The sequence below is a fragment of the Mesoplodon bidens genome (genome assembly GCF_964165515.1).
Source record: "Mesoplodon bidens genome assembly, chromosome: 4".
NCBI lineage: Eukaryota > Metazoa > Chordata > Mammalia > Artiodactyla > Ziphiidae > Mesoplodon > Mesoplodon bidens.
In genome coordinates this window covers 79,828,669-79,843,639 of record NC_138160.1, presented here as the reverse complement: position 1 = coordinate 79,843,639, position 14,971 = coordinate 79,828,669, and the positions used below count along the sequence as shown (strand labels likewise).

The window sequence follows — 14,971 nt, the reverse complement described above, 5'->3', positions numbered from 1 at the left end:
AAACTCAGACGATAAAAGCATTACGGGGCATATTTCCTGCCAAGATTTTTCCTATAAACATTTTAACTGAATTAATATTTAATACACTGGATCTATATACATTTATTTTATACTGTGTTTTCACCTATCAGATTTCACCTCCTGCCATTTTCCCACTGTCTTCATATGCAGTATTCAAGTATCTTCAGAATATTTTATTTCGAGACCTACCACAGCTTAACCAATCTCCTATTTGGAAATATTTAGGCTGTTTTAAAATATTCACTATCATAATAATTATATATAAAGGTTTTTACACATAAAATGCTTTGGAAACACATTTAAACCCTTTAGTACCTGAAGTCTTAGGGTTGATCAACTTCAAAAGCATGAATTATTTAAATTTATCAGATTTTCTTAATGCCTTAGTTACTCTAATTCTACTGAAACTGTATAAGATTTTTAAGATGGAAAGACTTACATTCTGACCATGTCTTAACATGACATATCAGATAATCAGTCTTTTTCATTAACAAGAACTCCATACTAATTTGTTTTATTGCTGCTATAGCAATAGATGGGAAAGATTAATTACATTAATAGGGTTTATTCCTTTTCTAGAGCAGAATGCAGTTCTAAGGTTTATTTGTGATGGCAACAGTAGCTGCTCCAAGTTGGAGATATTTTTAACAAACCTATGACTAATGAAATTAACTTTATCATTAGCTAACGCAAAAATATCAACACTCTCTGGGTCACCAAACACAATTTCCTACAGAGCTTTTATGAAGAAAGGACCTTGGGAAGAAGAACTAAAGAGCTTCAAATCTCCCTTTCCCAACAAAGGAGGCAAGGAATGATAAGTATGGCAAATTTCCCATTGGATAGATACAGGAAAATATTGAAATACAGAGTATCTTCACTGATAAGCAACTTGCCATGTTGTAAACCTAGCCAAGTCCAGATGGTAGAGAGGAGGAACACAGCTGGGAGTGTGCCTGAAATTATTGCTGTCATTTTGATGACAGAATATAAAGCAGTGCAGCGACAGCATAGAAAGGAAATTTATCATTTAAAGAATCAACATATTAGTCTCTTTCAGGTCTTCTGATTGATCCAGAATGGAGGACCTTAAAACCACAGGTATCAAAAAATAATAGCTTTGCACACAAGGGAGGTAACTACATCCTGCAGCCCAAATGTGGGTGAGGCTATCCTCATATGTTTTTAATTTATTATAATCATTAACAGATTAACAGTTCAATTCTCACAGTCCACTGAGTAGTAAGACAAGAGTGAGCAACTCCAATGTTAAATGGCAGAAGCCCAGATTAAGTAATCTAATAGTGATTTAAAAAAAACATTTGTCAATGAGTTATGAAAATCAACTACTGTTTTATAAAGAAACATTAAAGCACAGAAACAAAAAATATGTTTTCACTGTAAAGCTGCAAAATTTCCTGTGTAGCTTGCTCCAGAGGGCTAGCATGATACATGCAGTTGAACTGCATGCATCCCCTTCTGTTCAAAAGCATTCCATTCTCCAATACTCCTTTCTTCCCCTTTATTTTATTAGGGGGAAAAGGCAAGAGCAGAGAATGGCACATGATAAATATCCAATCCTAACTACATGCCCTTCCTCCTTCCTCTTTTTTTCAACTGCCTTTCATTTCAATGTCACGTCCTTTAGTTTCAGAGAAATATTTCTGGCACAGTGATATCCTTTTAGAAACATGAATGTTCCAAGTTAGAGTTAATATAAAAATTTCCTATAGTGAAAGAGATTAGGTTTGAATAAAATGTGGAAGAGAGAGAGAGGAAAGAGGAGGGGGGAAAGGAAGGAAGAGAAGGGAGAGGGAGACATTTTAGTGTAATTTCCTCAATAGGTAGTTTAGAAAAATGGTCCCATTCAGCCCTTCTTATGCAAAAAAAACTATTAACCATTCAAAATCCATGTACATGGGGAAAAGTGACAAAAGTATTGACCATATATAACTTCTATATTTGATTGAACTAATGGACTAACCCAGCAACCCTGACATTAGAACGCACGAAAACATACTATAGATTTAACAAACCACCAAGATAACACATTGTACTAAAGTCATATGGCATAAAATAAGCCTCTGTAGTCACTGTCTGTGCTACATTTCTTTTGAGAAAAGAAAAAATTAAAATTCAATTAAACCAAAATTCGTTCTCACAGGAGCATCAGGAACCAAGAAGACCCAACTGTCCTCAAACACTTTTTGTGAGGACAGACATTTTCAGTGTGGACTTTCAAAACCTGAACTGCCAGGAATTAAAACTGCAGCAGCAAGGTAAACAACACAGTTGAGAAGAGGAATTAGCAGACACTGCTTTCAGCACATACTGGCTCAGTTCCACCTCTAGATTAAACCAATCATATTATAGTGCATTTCATATATTTCCCTTTACTAAGAATATTTTCAAATGAAGAGAAACAGAAGGTATCAGTTCATCAAGGTTGGAACGCTCTTTTCCTAGAACTTTTTACAGTGAGATCTGAAATTGAGTCACGTTGTTATAGACTAAATTTATTTATTCAATAAATTTTTGTGTACCTATAGGGTGCTAAGGTTGCAAAAGTGATTTGTGTAACCAAGATCTCCACCCTCAATGGGGGGTACATCTAATGTGGGATAAATATAAACAAAACAGTACTTATAGTATATAAAAAGTAGAGAATATCATTAAAACACATAAGTAGGGCATCTAACCTGTCTTGGGGTGAGGGAGGGCTCCTTAGAGCAAGCAATGGATGAGTTGAGATCTGAAGAGTGCATAGGAGTAAAACCAGGGAATCAGGAGGCAGGAGTGTTCTTCCAGAAGAGAAAACAGCATATGTAAAGGCCCAGAGACAAGAGGCAGTGCGGCATTTTTGAGTTGCTGAAACAATTTTTGTGCAGTGGAAGCAGAGAGTGCCAGGTAAGGACTTAGAAGGAAACAGCAATAGCAGGAAAATATGAGCAAGACTTTGGGGTGTGAATCTCAGAAAGAGTTTAAGAAACTGGCATATGAACTGAGCTAAAAAGCAGAGGGCTAATAAAAGCAGATTTCATATTGTCCAATTATTTCTAATACCACCAAAAACTTACATACTATTGGGAGGTTTGCAAAATTTCCTTATTGGTCCCTTTTAAAAATAGGGAGATGGGTAAAGCAATCTACAGATAGAATGCAATCCCTATCAAATTACCAACGACATGTTTTACAGAACTAGAACAAAAAAATCTTAAAATTTGTATGGAGACACAAAAGACCCCGAATAGCCAAAGCAACCTTGAGGGAAAAAAACAGAGCTGGAGGAATCAGACTCCCTGACTTCAGACTATACTACAAAGCTACAGAAATCAAGACAATATGGTACTGGCATAAAAACAGAAATATAGATCAATGGAACAGGATAGAAAGCTCAGAGATAAACCCACGCACCTATGGTCAACTAATCTATGACAAAGGAGGCAAGGATATACAATGGAGAAAAGACAGTCTGTTCAATAAGTGGTGCTGGGAAAACTGGACTGCTACATGTAAAAAAAATGAAAATAGAACACTCACTAACACTATACACAAAAATAAACTGAAAATGGATTAAAGACCTAAATGTAAGACCGGACACTATAAAATTCTTAGAGGAAAACATAGGAAGAACACTCTTTTTTTTTTTTTTTTTTTGGTGGTACGTGGGCCTCCCACTGTTGTGGCCTCTCCTGTTGCGGAGCACAGGCTCTGGATGCGCAGGCTCAGTGGCCATGGCTCACGGGCCTAGCCGCTCCACAGCACATGGAATCTTCCCAGACCAGGGCACAAACACGTGTCCCCTGCATCGGCAGGCAGACTCTCAACCACTGAGCCACTAGGGAAGCCCGGAAGAACACTCTTTGACATAAATCACAGCAAAATTTTTTGACCCACCTCTTAGAGTAATGGAAATAAAAACAAAAATAAACAAATGGGACCTAATGAAACTTAAAAACTTTTGCAAAGTAAAGGAAGCTATAAATAAGATGAAAAGACAAGCGGGAGAAAATATCTGCAAATGAATCAATAGACAAATGATTAATCTCCAAAATATATAAACAGCTTATGCAGCTCATATTAAAAACACAAACAACCCAATCAAAAACTGGGCAGAAGATCTAAACAGACATTTCTCCAAAGAAGACAGACAGATGGCCTAGAAGCACATGAAAAGCTGCTCAACATCACTAATTATTAGAGAAATGCAAATCAAAAGTACAGTGAGGTATCACCTCACACTGGTTAGAATGGGCATCATCAGAAAATCTACAAACAACAAATGCTGGAGACGGTGTGGAGAAAAGGGAACCCTCTTGCACTGTTGGTGGGAATGTAAATTGATACAGCCACTATGGAGAACAGTATGGAGGTTCCTTAAAAAACTAAAAATAGAACTACCATACGACCCAGCAATCCCACTACTGGTCATATACCCTGAGAAAACTATAATTCAAAAAGAGTCATGTACCACAATGTTCACTGCAGCTCTATTTACAATAGCCAGGACATGGAAGCAACCTAAGTGTCCATAGACAGATGAATGGATAAAGAAGATATGGCATATATACATACAATGGAATATTACTCAGCCATAAAAAGGAATGAAACTGGGTCATTTGTAGAGACGGGGATGGACCTAGAGACTGTCATACAGAGTGAAATAAGTCAGAAAGAGAAAAACAAATACCGTATATTAATGCATATATGTGGAACCTAGAAAAACAGTACAGATGAACCGGTTTGCAGGGCAGAAATAGAGACACAGATGCAGAGAACAAATGTATGGACACCAAGGGGGGAAAGCTGAAGGGGGGTGGGGTGGTGGGATGAATTGGGAGATTGGGATTGACATGTATAAACTAATATGTATAAAATAGATAACTAATAAGAACCTGCTGTATAAAAATAAAATAAAATAAAATAAAATAAAATAAATAGGGAGATGGGATTATTGTTCTCTCTTAGGTCAGAGACTATCCTTCCAGGGCCCACTTAAAGTATGAAGTTTTGTTTTTATCAAGAAGGCAGCACTTCCTTGTACCTTCAGCTATGCTGTATTAATCAAAGATATGATGACATCATCAATTGTACTTAGTGTTTTAAATAATGAAATTGTTGTTGTAACACTCCAGTTAGACTGAAATGCAACTGGTATGCTCATATATTTCAACTGGCCTTATAAGTTGTTACCACACAACAGAAGGGCAACTTGGAAATATGTATTAAACCACAAACGGTAACATGGTCTTCATTTCTGAGATGCATTCCTATAAAATAGTGCATATAATGAGAAAGCATTTAAGAACTCAAATTTTATTGAGGCATTTTTTTTATAGATACAAATGGTAAATCAAGTGTCCAACAGTAAGAAAGATTAAGTCAATTAGTGCATATGTTAAGTTAAAAAAAAAGGTAAGATATAAAAATCACATGGACACAATATCAACCAAGTAAAAAAATATTTTAAAAAAATGACTAGAAAGAAATAATCATGAGAGTAGTTAAAATAGGGTAATAAGATTTGTTCTCCATCTTCTGGATTTTATGTAAGGTGGATATGTTATGATTAAAAATTATTTTTTTCAATAGTAACATTAATAATGATAACTAACACTTATATAGCACATAACATGTGCCAGGCATTATTCTAGGTGCTTCATATAAATGAGCTCAATTAATCCTCACATAACACTATAACACAAGTATAATTACTCTCTCCATTCTATAGCTCAGGGAAAGAGGCTCAGAGAGGTCACATAACTCACCTAAAATCATACGACTGAACCAGGTAATGTGGCTCCAAAGTCAGACTGTTACTAAGCTACATTCCCCTCTCAAAGATATAGGATTGAACAACAGATCCAATTCAAACAATAAATTTTCCCTTTCCATAAATCTAAAGTATCACTAATGGTTCCTGCAGAACCCAAGAGCCTCATATTTTCAGGATGTAAATTAAGAGGATACGTGGTGTAGCATTCAGTGGTATTTAACAGATGGTTAGAAACTACATTTTAATTTCTTTCTATAGACTCCTTGTGGGTCAGCATATACAATCTTTACATTTTATTATCCCCCCACAATCATAATTTCTTGCCCTATTTTCTCATTATAAAAAAATGTATACTATGTCTACAGGACATTTTGTAATAATTATTTACTACAAATCTGTCTCATGAATCAACCTTTGTCATGCATAAAAATCATCTAGGGTGCTTATTAAAATGCAGTCGCCTCAGCCCACCCCTAGAGAGTAGACAGCAGAGTATACTTTAAGAAACTGATCTACTACTTCCAACAATATATTTATCTAGGATACAAAAACACAGTATTCGCTATTTTCTACCACAACTGTTAGCATATTCAGTGCAATTTTTTATACCTTATTTCACATGACTAAGAAAGACCAGTTTTATGCATGATACATAGAATCAATCTCACCTTAGTCACATTTTGTATAGGTGTCTCATAGAACCAGCTCAGAGAGCTGTGTACATTGGAAAGTGTAATGGAAAGTGTAATCTCCTTTCTGCTGCTTGGTCAGATTTTTAGAAAATATGCTGTTTCTAACTTCATTTCAGAAAAGTGTTAAATATAGCCAAACCTGATTTCTTGTCCAGTAATGATACTGATCGATACTTTGAATAATTTCCTTCATCAGTGACATAGGATAGTGGAATATGCCACAGAGAGCTGTAAAAAGAAAATACTGGAAGATTATCACTCTTTCCAATATTTCAGTCAGTTACACATAATTTGTTGGGTGGTTTTTTTTTTTTTTTTTTTTTGGCAGGAAGGTGACATTTTTCGAGCTATTCCCAGAAAGGGATAATCTTGTTAGGTTTCTTAAGAACTTATGATTACAAAACATTTAAAAATACTTTAACCTGAGGGTGCAAAAGAGATAGCGGGGAGAGAGAGAGGGCACTCACCTTGCATCTGAAGGCTGAATTTCAGGCTTCATATTTAAAGAAAATCTTTCTTGTTGCACCAGAAGTTCCTTTCCTTTTCTTTGAACAGTCACTAAAGGAAATCCTTTCTGCAGGGTCCAGGTTTTCATCATTTTCCTTACGTCTAGTGTTTTATTTGAGACCTATAGAAAAAAAAAATAAATTATTTTTTCTTAAACAGTCTAAAAATTTTATAGTACCTTTCCCTCTTTCCCTACCACATTCTATGGAGACTACATTTAATGGTAACATAAAAAAGAAGCACAAATGCTGAGTTGAATTTACATTTTTACTCTAGGTAATTGAGCAAGTGCTAAAAGGAAAGTAACCTGGAATACAGCTAAGTGATAACTAAAGAGAGTGAGAGAGGAACTACGTTGAAAAAGCAGCACATATGCTATCAACCAACTGAGTGTTCATTAAAATCCCTAAGAAGATATAAGCACTCCTTCAGGTCACAATACTAACATTTAGAAGGTATGGATAATGATATGCACTCTAGAATCAGAAGCACTGCTACTCACTCCTGTGAATCATCTAGGTCCAGATTTCTCGGTCCAGATTTCTCTTTATTCCCCAGACCCTCTGCTTTCACAAATGTTAAAGTTCATCTTTTAAAGAGCTCATCCTGTGGGAGTGCCTGGGAGCAGCAGCAGCAGCAGCAGAGGAGTGAGATACAAACAGGTTGGCTGCCTGGACTTTAGGTCTCTCTAGAGAGCAGCAGTGAATGTTTTTCATGGTCACATACCCCTTTTTCCTATAAAATACATGAATTTATCTACAAGATCTAGAATCCAGTGTCAGAGGTTCACAGACCTTCTAAAGCTCCCTGTCCCTAAGACATATGGTATCAATGATTAAGAAGCAATTTTTGAACTATCTCTTTGAAGCAGGTGAGCTAAATTTATGATTCAAATTATTTTTCTAGATTACCTATGGATTTGCAAGCAACTCAAATCATCAAGTACTTAAAATGTTTTGTAATATCACGCCACTATGGCAGGCCTTACACCTCAGTCGACATACGCCTATTTATTTAAAGCCGAAAAGGATGGAGAAAATCTTCCCAAATGCTTTGTGATATTAACCTTATGTTTCTCATGGCTCTGACCTATTTATTTCTGGACAAGAGGTTGGGAAGAAAACAAGCTTGCCTCAAAGCAAGGCACTTTTGGGTCTCTGAAACAGAACTGAAATGAAAAGTCCAGTGCATAATTTGATGTGCATGCTGAAAAACCTGAGGATAATGTTAAGGGGCTAGGTCTGGATAGGAAAACACTGTGATGCAAAAGTTGCAGTCAGTGAGGAAGGCAGAAATATATTCTAAACGTCAGGAGATAATACAATGAGTATAAAGTAAATAATGTGGCTCTCATTTGAAATGCTACTACCTGATAAGAGGAAAAACAATGATTTAGAAGCAACTCTTAGGTAATAAGGACTGATCGTTCTTCTCAAAAAGAACTCAGACAGTAGGGAAGATATATCTTCTGGGAAAAGGGTTAACAATTAGAAGATACCAAATTTCAGGGAAGGCAAGGGAGCAGAGAGAGCACATGGAAAAGATCCAGAGCAGGGGTTCTTTTTTTTTTTTTTTGTGGTACGCGGGCCTCTCACTGTTGTGGCCTCTCCCGTTGTGGAGCACAGGCTCCAGACGCGCAGGCTCAGCGGCCATGGCTCACGGGCCCAGCAGCTCTGCGGCATGTGGGATCTTCCCAGACCGGGGCACGAACCCGTGTACCCTGCATCGGCAGGCGGACAGAGCAGGGGTTCTTAACCCAGGATCCATAAAACGTTGAATCTGTGTGTGATATTTTGCCTATCTGTGGTTTTTTTGGGGAATATGTCCAGAACTTTCATCAAATTTTCAAATATGTCTGTGATCTTCCAAAACATTAAAAACCATTGATCTAGATCAGGGTAACAAATTCAAATGCTTATAAGGGCTATGCCGTCAGCATATGTGCACGATGCAGGCTGGGTTCACACACTGTTATGAAGCATAACTTGTAACTGATTACACTGCTTGTTAGAATTCTAGGCACAACAAAATCCAAGCAGCAAAATGATCCAATGGCAGTATGGAGCCATGGCAGCCAGAATATGATACATCATCTAATTTAGAGGAACATGGCCACAAAAGATAGGAGGATTCATAAGGCAGAGTATAGAGCAAAAAATCATGAATGTAAGGTAGAAAGACTGCAAAAACATAAGGAAAAGAGATTTTTGAAAAAAAAATAAAATAATGAAAACATAATAATATACACTAATTCAGAAAAGAGAACTTTCTTACAAAGTAGGAATGGAGATTAAGGTATAGACTAAAGATGCTTACACAAGGCCTCATGCAATTTTTTCAACAATTAAGACCAGGACTTTCATTTCATGACTTTTAATTCTGTGCTCTTATTCATAAATATTTATATACTAAGCTCCGTTCCCCTCTCTCTTAAATAACTATCCTTGGTACCACAGCTTATTTACATACTTGATAAAAACATAAGAACTCCTCTCTTCTTAGTTTAAGAGCTAAAAAAAATATCCAGGTCACTTACCTCATTAAAACTATCCCACAGATCATCACTGCAAATGGATGCATAGCTATGATTATGCAGGTAAAGAACAATAGCATGTTGAAATACATCTTCACTAAGGTAAGTTTTCAGCATCAACAACAGAGAAGCTCCCTATTTAAAAAAAAAGCAAAAATGGGAAGAAAATAATAGAATAGGTTTATAGAGATAAGAATCTAGGATTCAAAATACTATCACTGTAAGCAAATACTTTCATAACCCAGTGATAATACACTGTTATTTAGTCTCATATAACCAGTTGTGTACTATGTTGAAATTGTCTTAAAAATTATTTTAAGAGGTTTGAAAAAGAATTAATGGAGTAAATTCCTATTTGCACTAATTCTTCTATGAGCCATTTTGTGTGGTCTCTCAGTTACTCACTGTTTCAGTGTTAGTGTTAAAAAGTTAAGTGTTTTGGGCTTCTCTGGTGGCGCAGTGGTTAAGAACCCATCTGCCAATCCAGGGGACACAGGTTCGAGCCCTGGTCCGGGAAGATCCCACATGCCGCAGAGCAACTAAGCCTGGGCACCACAACTACTGAGCCTGCGCCCTACAGCCTGTGAGCCACAACTACTCAGCCTGTGTGGCACACCTACTGAAGCCCATGTGCCTAGAGCCCGTGCTCCGCAATGAGAAGCCACCACGATGAGAAGCCCGTGCACTGAAATGAAGAGTAGTCCCGCTCACTGCAACTACAGAAAGCCCGTGCGCAGCAATGAAGACCCAATGAAGCCAAAGATGAATAAAATAAATAAATTAATTAAAAAAAAAGTTAAGTGTTTTTATATACATATATGTTTTTAAATTGGGGTATAGTTGCTTTACAATGTTGTGTTAGTTTCTGCTGTATAATGAAGTGAATCAGCTGTATGTATACATATATCCCCTCCCTCTTGGACCTCCCTCTCACCCCCCCATCCCACCCATCTAGGTCACCACAGAGCACCGAGATGAATGGATAAAGAAGATGTGATACATATATAAAATGGAATATTACTCAGCATTAAAAAGGAACGAAATTGGGTCATCTGTAGAGACATGAATGGACCTAGAGTCTGCCATACAGAGTGAAGTAAGTCAGAAAGAGAAAAAAAAAATATTGTATATTAACGCATATATGTGGACTCTGGAAAAATGGTACAGATGAACCTATCTGTAGGACAAGTATAAATATACTTTTAATTTAAAAAATGCCGAATTTTCTGTGGCATTCCCCACCCCTATCTCCAATGCTTAAAGCACACTGCTGGAGACAATAAAGTAGCTGAACTCTCAAAGGTCTCTTTGCTAGGGAGTACATTAATTTCAAATTTTAGTATGTCATGCTGCTGAAGCTGTTTTCAAGATCTCTCTTCTTCCTGCAGACTCACTTCAAATATGTTTGGAATATATGAATGTACGTATAGGGTCGTAAGCATACACCAAAAATTCAGAGTCAGACATGCAACTGTTAAGGCCACACTATACTCACTGATGCACGTCATCTTCTCCAGTCTTAAAATAACCGCCTCCTCTGTGAAGCCTTCCCCGATTTGAGACATAAATCGTATTTCTCCATATTCAAAAGCAATTTATACCACACTTCCTGCATCTGCTATAGATATATTTTTATTTCCTCTTCTAGACAGTAAGTTAATTTAGGGAAAAACTGAAAAGCTCAATTCCTATGACTAAAATAATGCCTGGTACAGAGGAGGCACTCAAATACTTTTTGAATGAATTTCACTTCTGATAAAAATGTAGCAATGTTAAGTCATCAAGATTATCAGATACACATAACTGAACTTAATACCTACTACTTAATACCTATTACTCTCTTACTTCTGTAGCACACTTCAGTGCTACTATAAATTTAAATGCTCATTCTTTTTTTTTTGTTTTGTTTTTTGTTTTTAATCTTTATTGGAGTATAATTGCTTACAGTGTTGTGTTAGTTTCTGCTGTATAACCAAGTGAATCAGCTATACGTATACATATGTACCCATATCGCCTCCCTCTTGCGTCTCCCTCCCACCCTCCATATCCCTCCCCTCTAGGTGGTCACACAGCACCAAGGTGATCTCCCTGTGCTAAGCAGCTGCTTCCCACTAGCTATCTATTCTACATTTGGTAGTGTATATATGTCAATGCTACTCTCTCACTTCGTCCCAGCTTACCCTTCCCACTCCGTGTGTCCTTAAGTCCATTCTCTACGTCTGCGTCTTTATTCCTGTCCTGCCCCAGCTTCCTCAGAACCATTGTTTTTTCTCTAAGATTCCATATATATGTGTTAGCATACAGTATCTGTTTTTCTCTTTCTGACTTACTTCACTCTGTATGACAGACTCTAGGTCTATCCACCTCACTACAAATAACTCAATTTCATTTCTTTTTATGGCTGAGGAATATTCCATCGTATATAGGTGCCACATCTTCTTTATCCATTCATTGGTCGATGGACACTTAGGGTGCTTCCATATCCTGGCTTCTGTAAATAGCACTGCAATGAACATTGTGGTACATGACTACTTTTGAATTAAGGTTTTCTCAGGGTATATGCCCAGTAGTGGGATTGCTGGGTCATATGGTAGTTCTATTTTTAGTTTTTTAAGGAACCTCCATACTGTTCTCCATAGTGGCTGTATCAATTTACATTCCCACCAACAGTGAAAGAGGGTTCCCTTTTCTCCACACCCACTCCAGCATATAATGTTTGTAGATTTTTGGATCATGGCCATTCTGACTGGTGTGAGGTGATACCTCACTGTAGTTTTGATTTGCATTTCTCTAATGATTAGTGATGCTGAGCATCCTTTCATGTGTTTGTTGGCAATCTGTATATCTTCTTTGGAGAAATGTCTGTTTAGGTCTTCTGCCCATTTTTGGATTGGGTTGTTTGTTTTTCTGATATTGAGCTGCATGAGCTGCTTGTATATTTTGGAGATTAATCCTTTGTCAGTTGCTTCATTTGCAAATATTTTCTCCCATTCTGAGGGTTGTCTTTTCATCTTGTTTATGGTTTCCTTTGCTGTGCAAAAGCTTTGAAGTTTCATTAAGTCCCATTTGTTTATTTTTATTTCCATTTCTCTAGGAGGTGGGTCAAAAAGGATCTTGCTGTGATTTATGTCATAGTGTTCTGCCTATATTTTACTCTGTTTTATAGTGTCTGGTCTTACATTTAGGTCTTTAATCCAATTTCAGTTTATTTTTTATAGGTGTTAGGGAGTGTTCCAATTTCATTCTTTTACACGTAGCTGTCTAGTTTTCCCAGCACCACTTATAGAAGAAGCTGTCTTTTCTCCATTGTATATTCTTGACTCCTTTATCAAAGATAAGGTGACTATATGTGCATGTGTTTAACTCTGGGCTCTTCATACTCTTCCACTGATCTATATTTCTATTTTTGTGCCAGTAACATACTGTCTTGATTACTGTAGCTTTGTAGTATAGTCTGACGTCAGGGAGCCTGATTCCTCCAGCTCCATTTTTCTTTCTCAAGATTGCTTTGGCTATTTTGGGTCTTCTGTGTTTCCATACAAATTGTGAAACTGTTTGCTCTAGTTCTGTGAAAAATGGCATTGGTAGTTTGATAGGGATTGCACTGAATCTGTACATTGCTTTGGGTAGTAGAGTCATTTTCACAATGTTGATTCTTCCAATCCAAGAACATGGTATATCTCTCCATCTGTTTGTATCATCTTTCTTTCATCAGTGTCTTATAGTTTTCTGCATATAGGTCTTTTGTCTCCTTAGGTAGGTTTATTCCTAGGTATTTTATATTTTGGTTGCAATGGTAAATGGGAGTGTTACCTTAATTTCTCTTTCAGATACTTCATCATTACTGTAGAGGAATGCAAGAGATTTCTGTGCATTAATTTTACATCCTGCAACTCTACCAAATTCATTGGTTAGCTCTAGTAGTTTTCTGGTAGCATCTTTAGGATTCTCTATGTATAGTATCATGTCATCTGCAAACAGTGACAGTTTTACTTCTTCTTTTGTGATTTGGATTCCTTTCATTTCTTTTTCTTCTCTGATTGCTGTGGCTAAAACTTGCAAAACTATGCTGAATAATAGTGGTGAAAGTGGGCAACCTTGTCTTGTTCCTGATCCAAGTGGAAATGGTTTCAGTTTTTCACCACTGAGAACAATGTTGGCTGTGGATCTGTCATATATGGCCTTTATTATGTTGCGGTAAGTTCCCTCTATGCCTACTTCTAGAGGGTTTTTTATCATAAATGTGTGCTGAATATTGTCAAAAGCTTTTTCTGCATCTATTGAGATGATATGGTTTCTCCTTCAGTTTGTTAATATGGTTTATCACATTGATTGATTTGTGTATACTGAAGAATCCTTGCATTCCTGGGATAAACCCCACATGATCTTGGTGTATGATCCTTTTAATGTGCTGTTGGATTCTATTTGCTAGTATTTTTTTTTTTTTTTTGCGGTACACGGGCCTCTCACTGTTGTGGCCTCTTCCGTTGCGGAGCACAGGCTCCGGATGCACAGGCTCAGCGGCCGTGGCTCATAGGCCCAGCTGCTCCACAGCATGTGGGATCTTCCCGGACTGGGGCACGAACCCGTGTCCCCTGCATTGGCAGGTGGACTCTCAACCACTGTGCCACCAGGGAAGCCCCTATTTGCTAGTATTTTGTTGAGGATTTTTGCATCTATGTTCGTCAGTGATATTGGCCTGTAGTTTTCTTTCTTTGTGACATCTTTGTCTGGTTTTGGTATCAGGGTGATGGTGGTCTCGTAGAATGAGGTTGGGAGTGTTCCTCCCTCTGCTCTATTTTGGAACAGTTTGAGAAGGATAGGTGTTAGCTCTTCTCTAAATGTTTGATAGAATTCACCTGTGAAGCCATCTGGTCCTGGTCTTTCATTTGTCAGAAGATTTTTAATCACAGTTTCAATTTCAGTGCTTGAGATTGGTCTGTTTATATTTTCTATTTCTTCCTGGTTCAGTCTCGGAAGGTTGTGCTTTTCTAAGAATTTGTCCATTTCTTTCAGGTTGTCCATTTTATTGCGATAGAGTTGCTTGTAGTAAACTCTCATGATCCTTTGTATTTCTGCAGTGTCAGCTCTTACTTCCCCTTTTCCATTTCTAATTCTGTTGATTTCAGTCTTCTCCCCTTTTTTCTTGATGAGTCTGGCTAATGGTTTATCAATTTTGTTTATCTTCTCAGAGAACCAGCTTTTAGTTTCATTGATTTTTGCAATTGTTTCCTTCATTTCTTTTTCATGTATTTCTGATCTGATCTTTATGATTTCTTTCCTTCTGCTAACTTTGGGTTTTCTTTGTTCTTCTTTCTCTAATTGCTTTAGGTGTAAGGTTAGGTTGTTTACTTGAGATTTTTCTTGTTTCTTGAGGTAGGATTGTATTGCTATAAACTTCCCTATTAGAATTGCTTGTGCTGCATCCCATAGGTTTTGGGT

General features: G+C 37.1%; 1 protein-coding gene across 2 annotated transcripts in view; it reads right to left on the bottom strand.

Annotated features, from left to right (window-relative positions):
• Positions 1 to 14,971, bottom strand: part of LNPEP (leucyl and cystinyl aminopeptidase) — a 108,436-nt gene that overhangs the window by 21,033 nt on the left and 72,432 nt on the right. For both annotated transcript variants that reach the window (XM_081231840.1, XM_081231839.1), the window contains 3 exons: positions 9,533 to 9,664; positions 6,957 to 7,117; positions 6,629 to 6,717 (listed from right to left, as the gene is read on the bottom strand). In XM_081231840.1, coding sequence (XP_081087966.1) covers positions 6,629 to 6,717; positions 6,957 to 7,117; positions 9,533 to 9,664 — 382 coding nt within the window. The remainder of the gene's footprint in view (positions 1 to 6,628; positions 6,718 to 6,956; positions 7,118 to 9,532; positions 9,665 to 14,971) is intronic.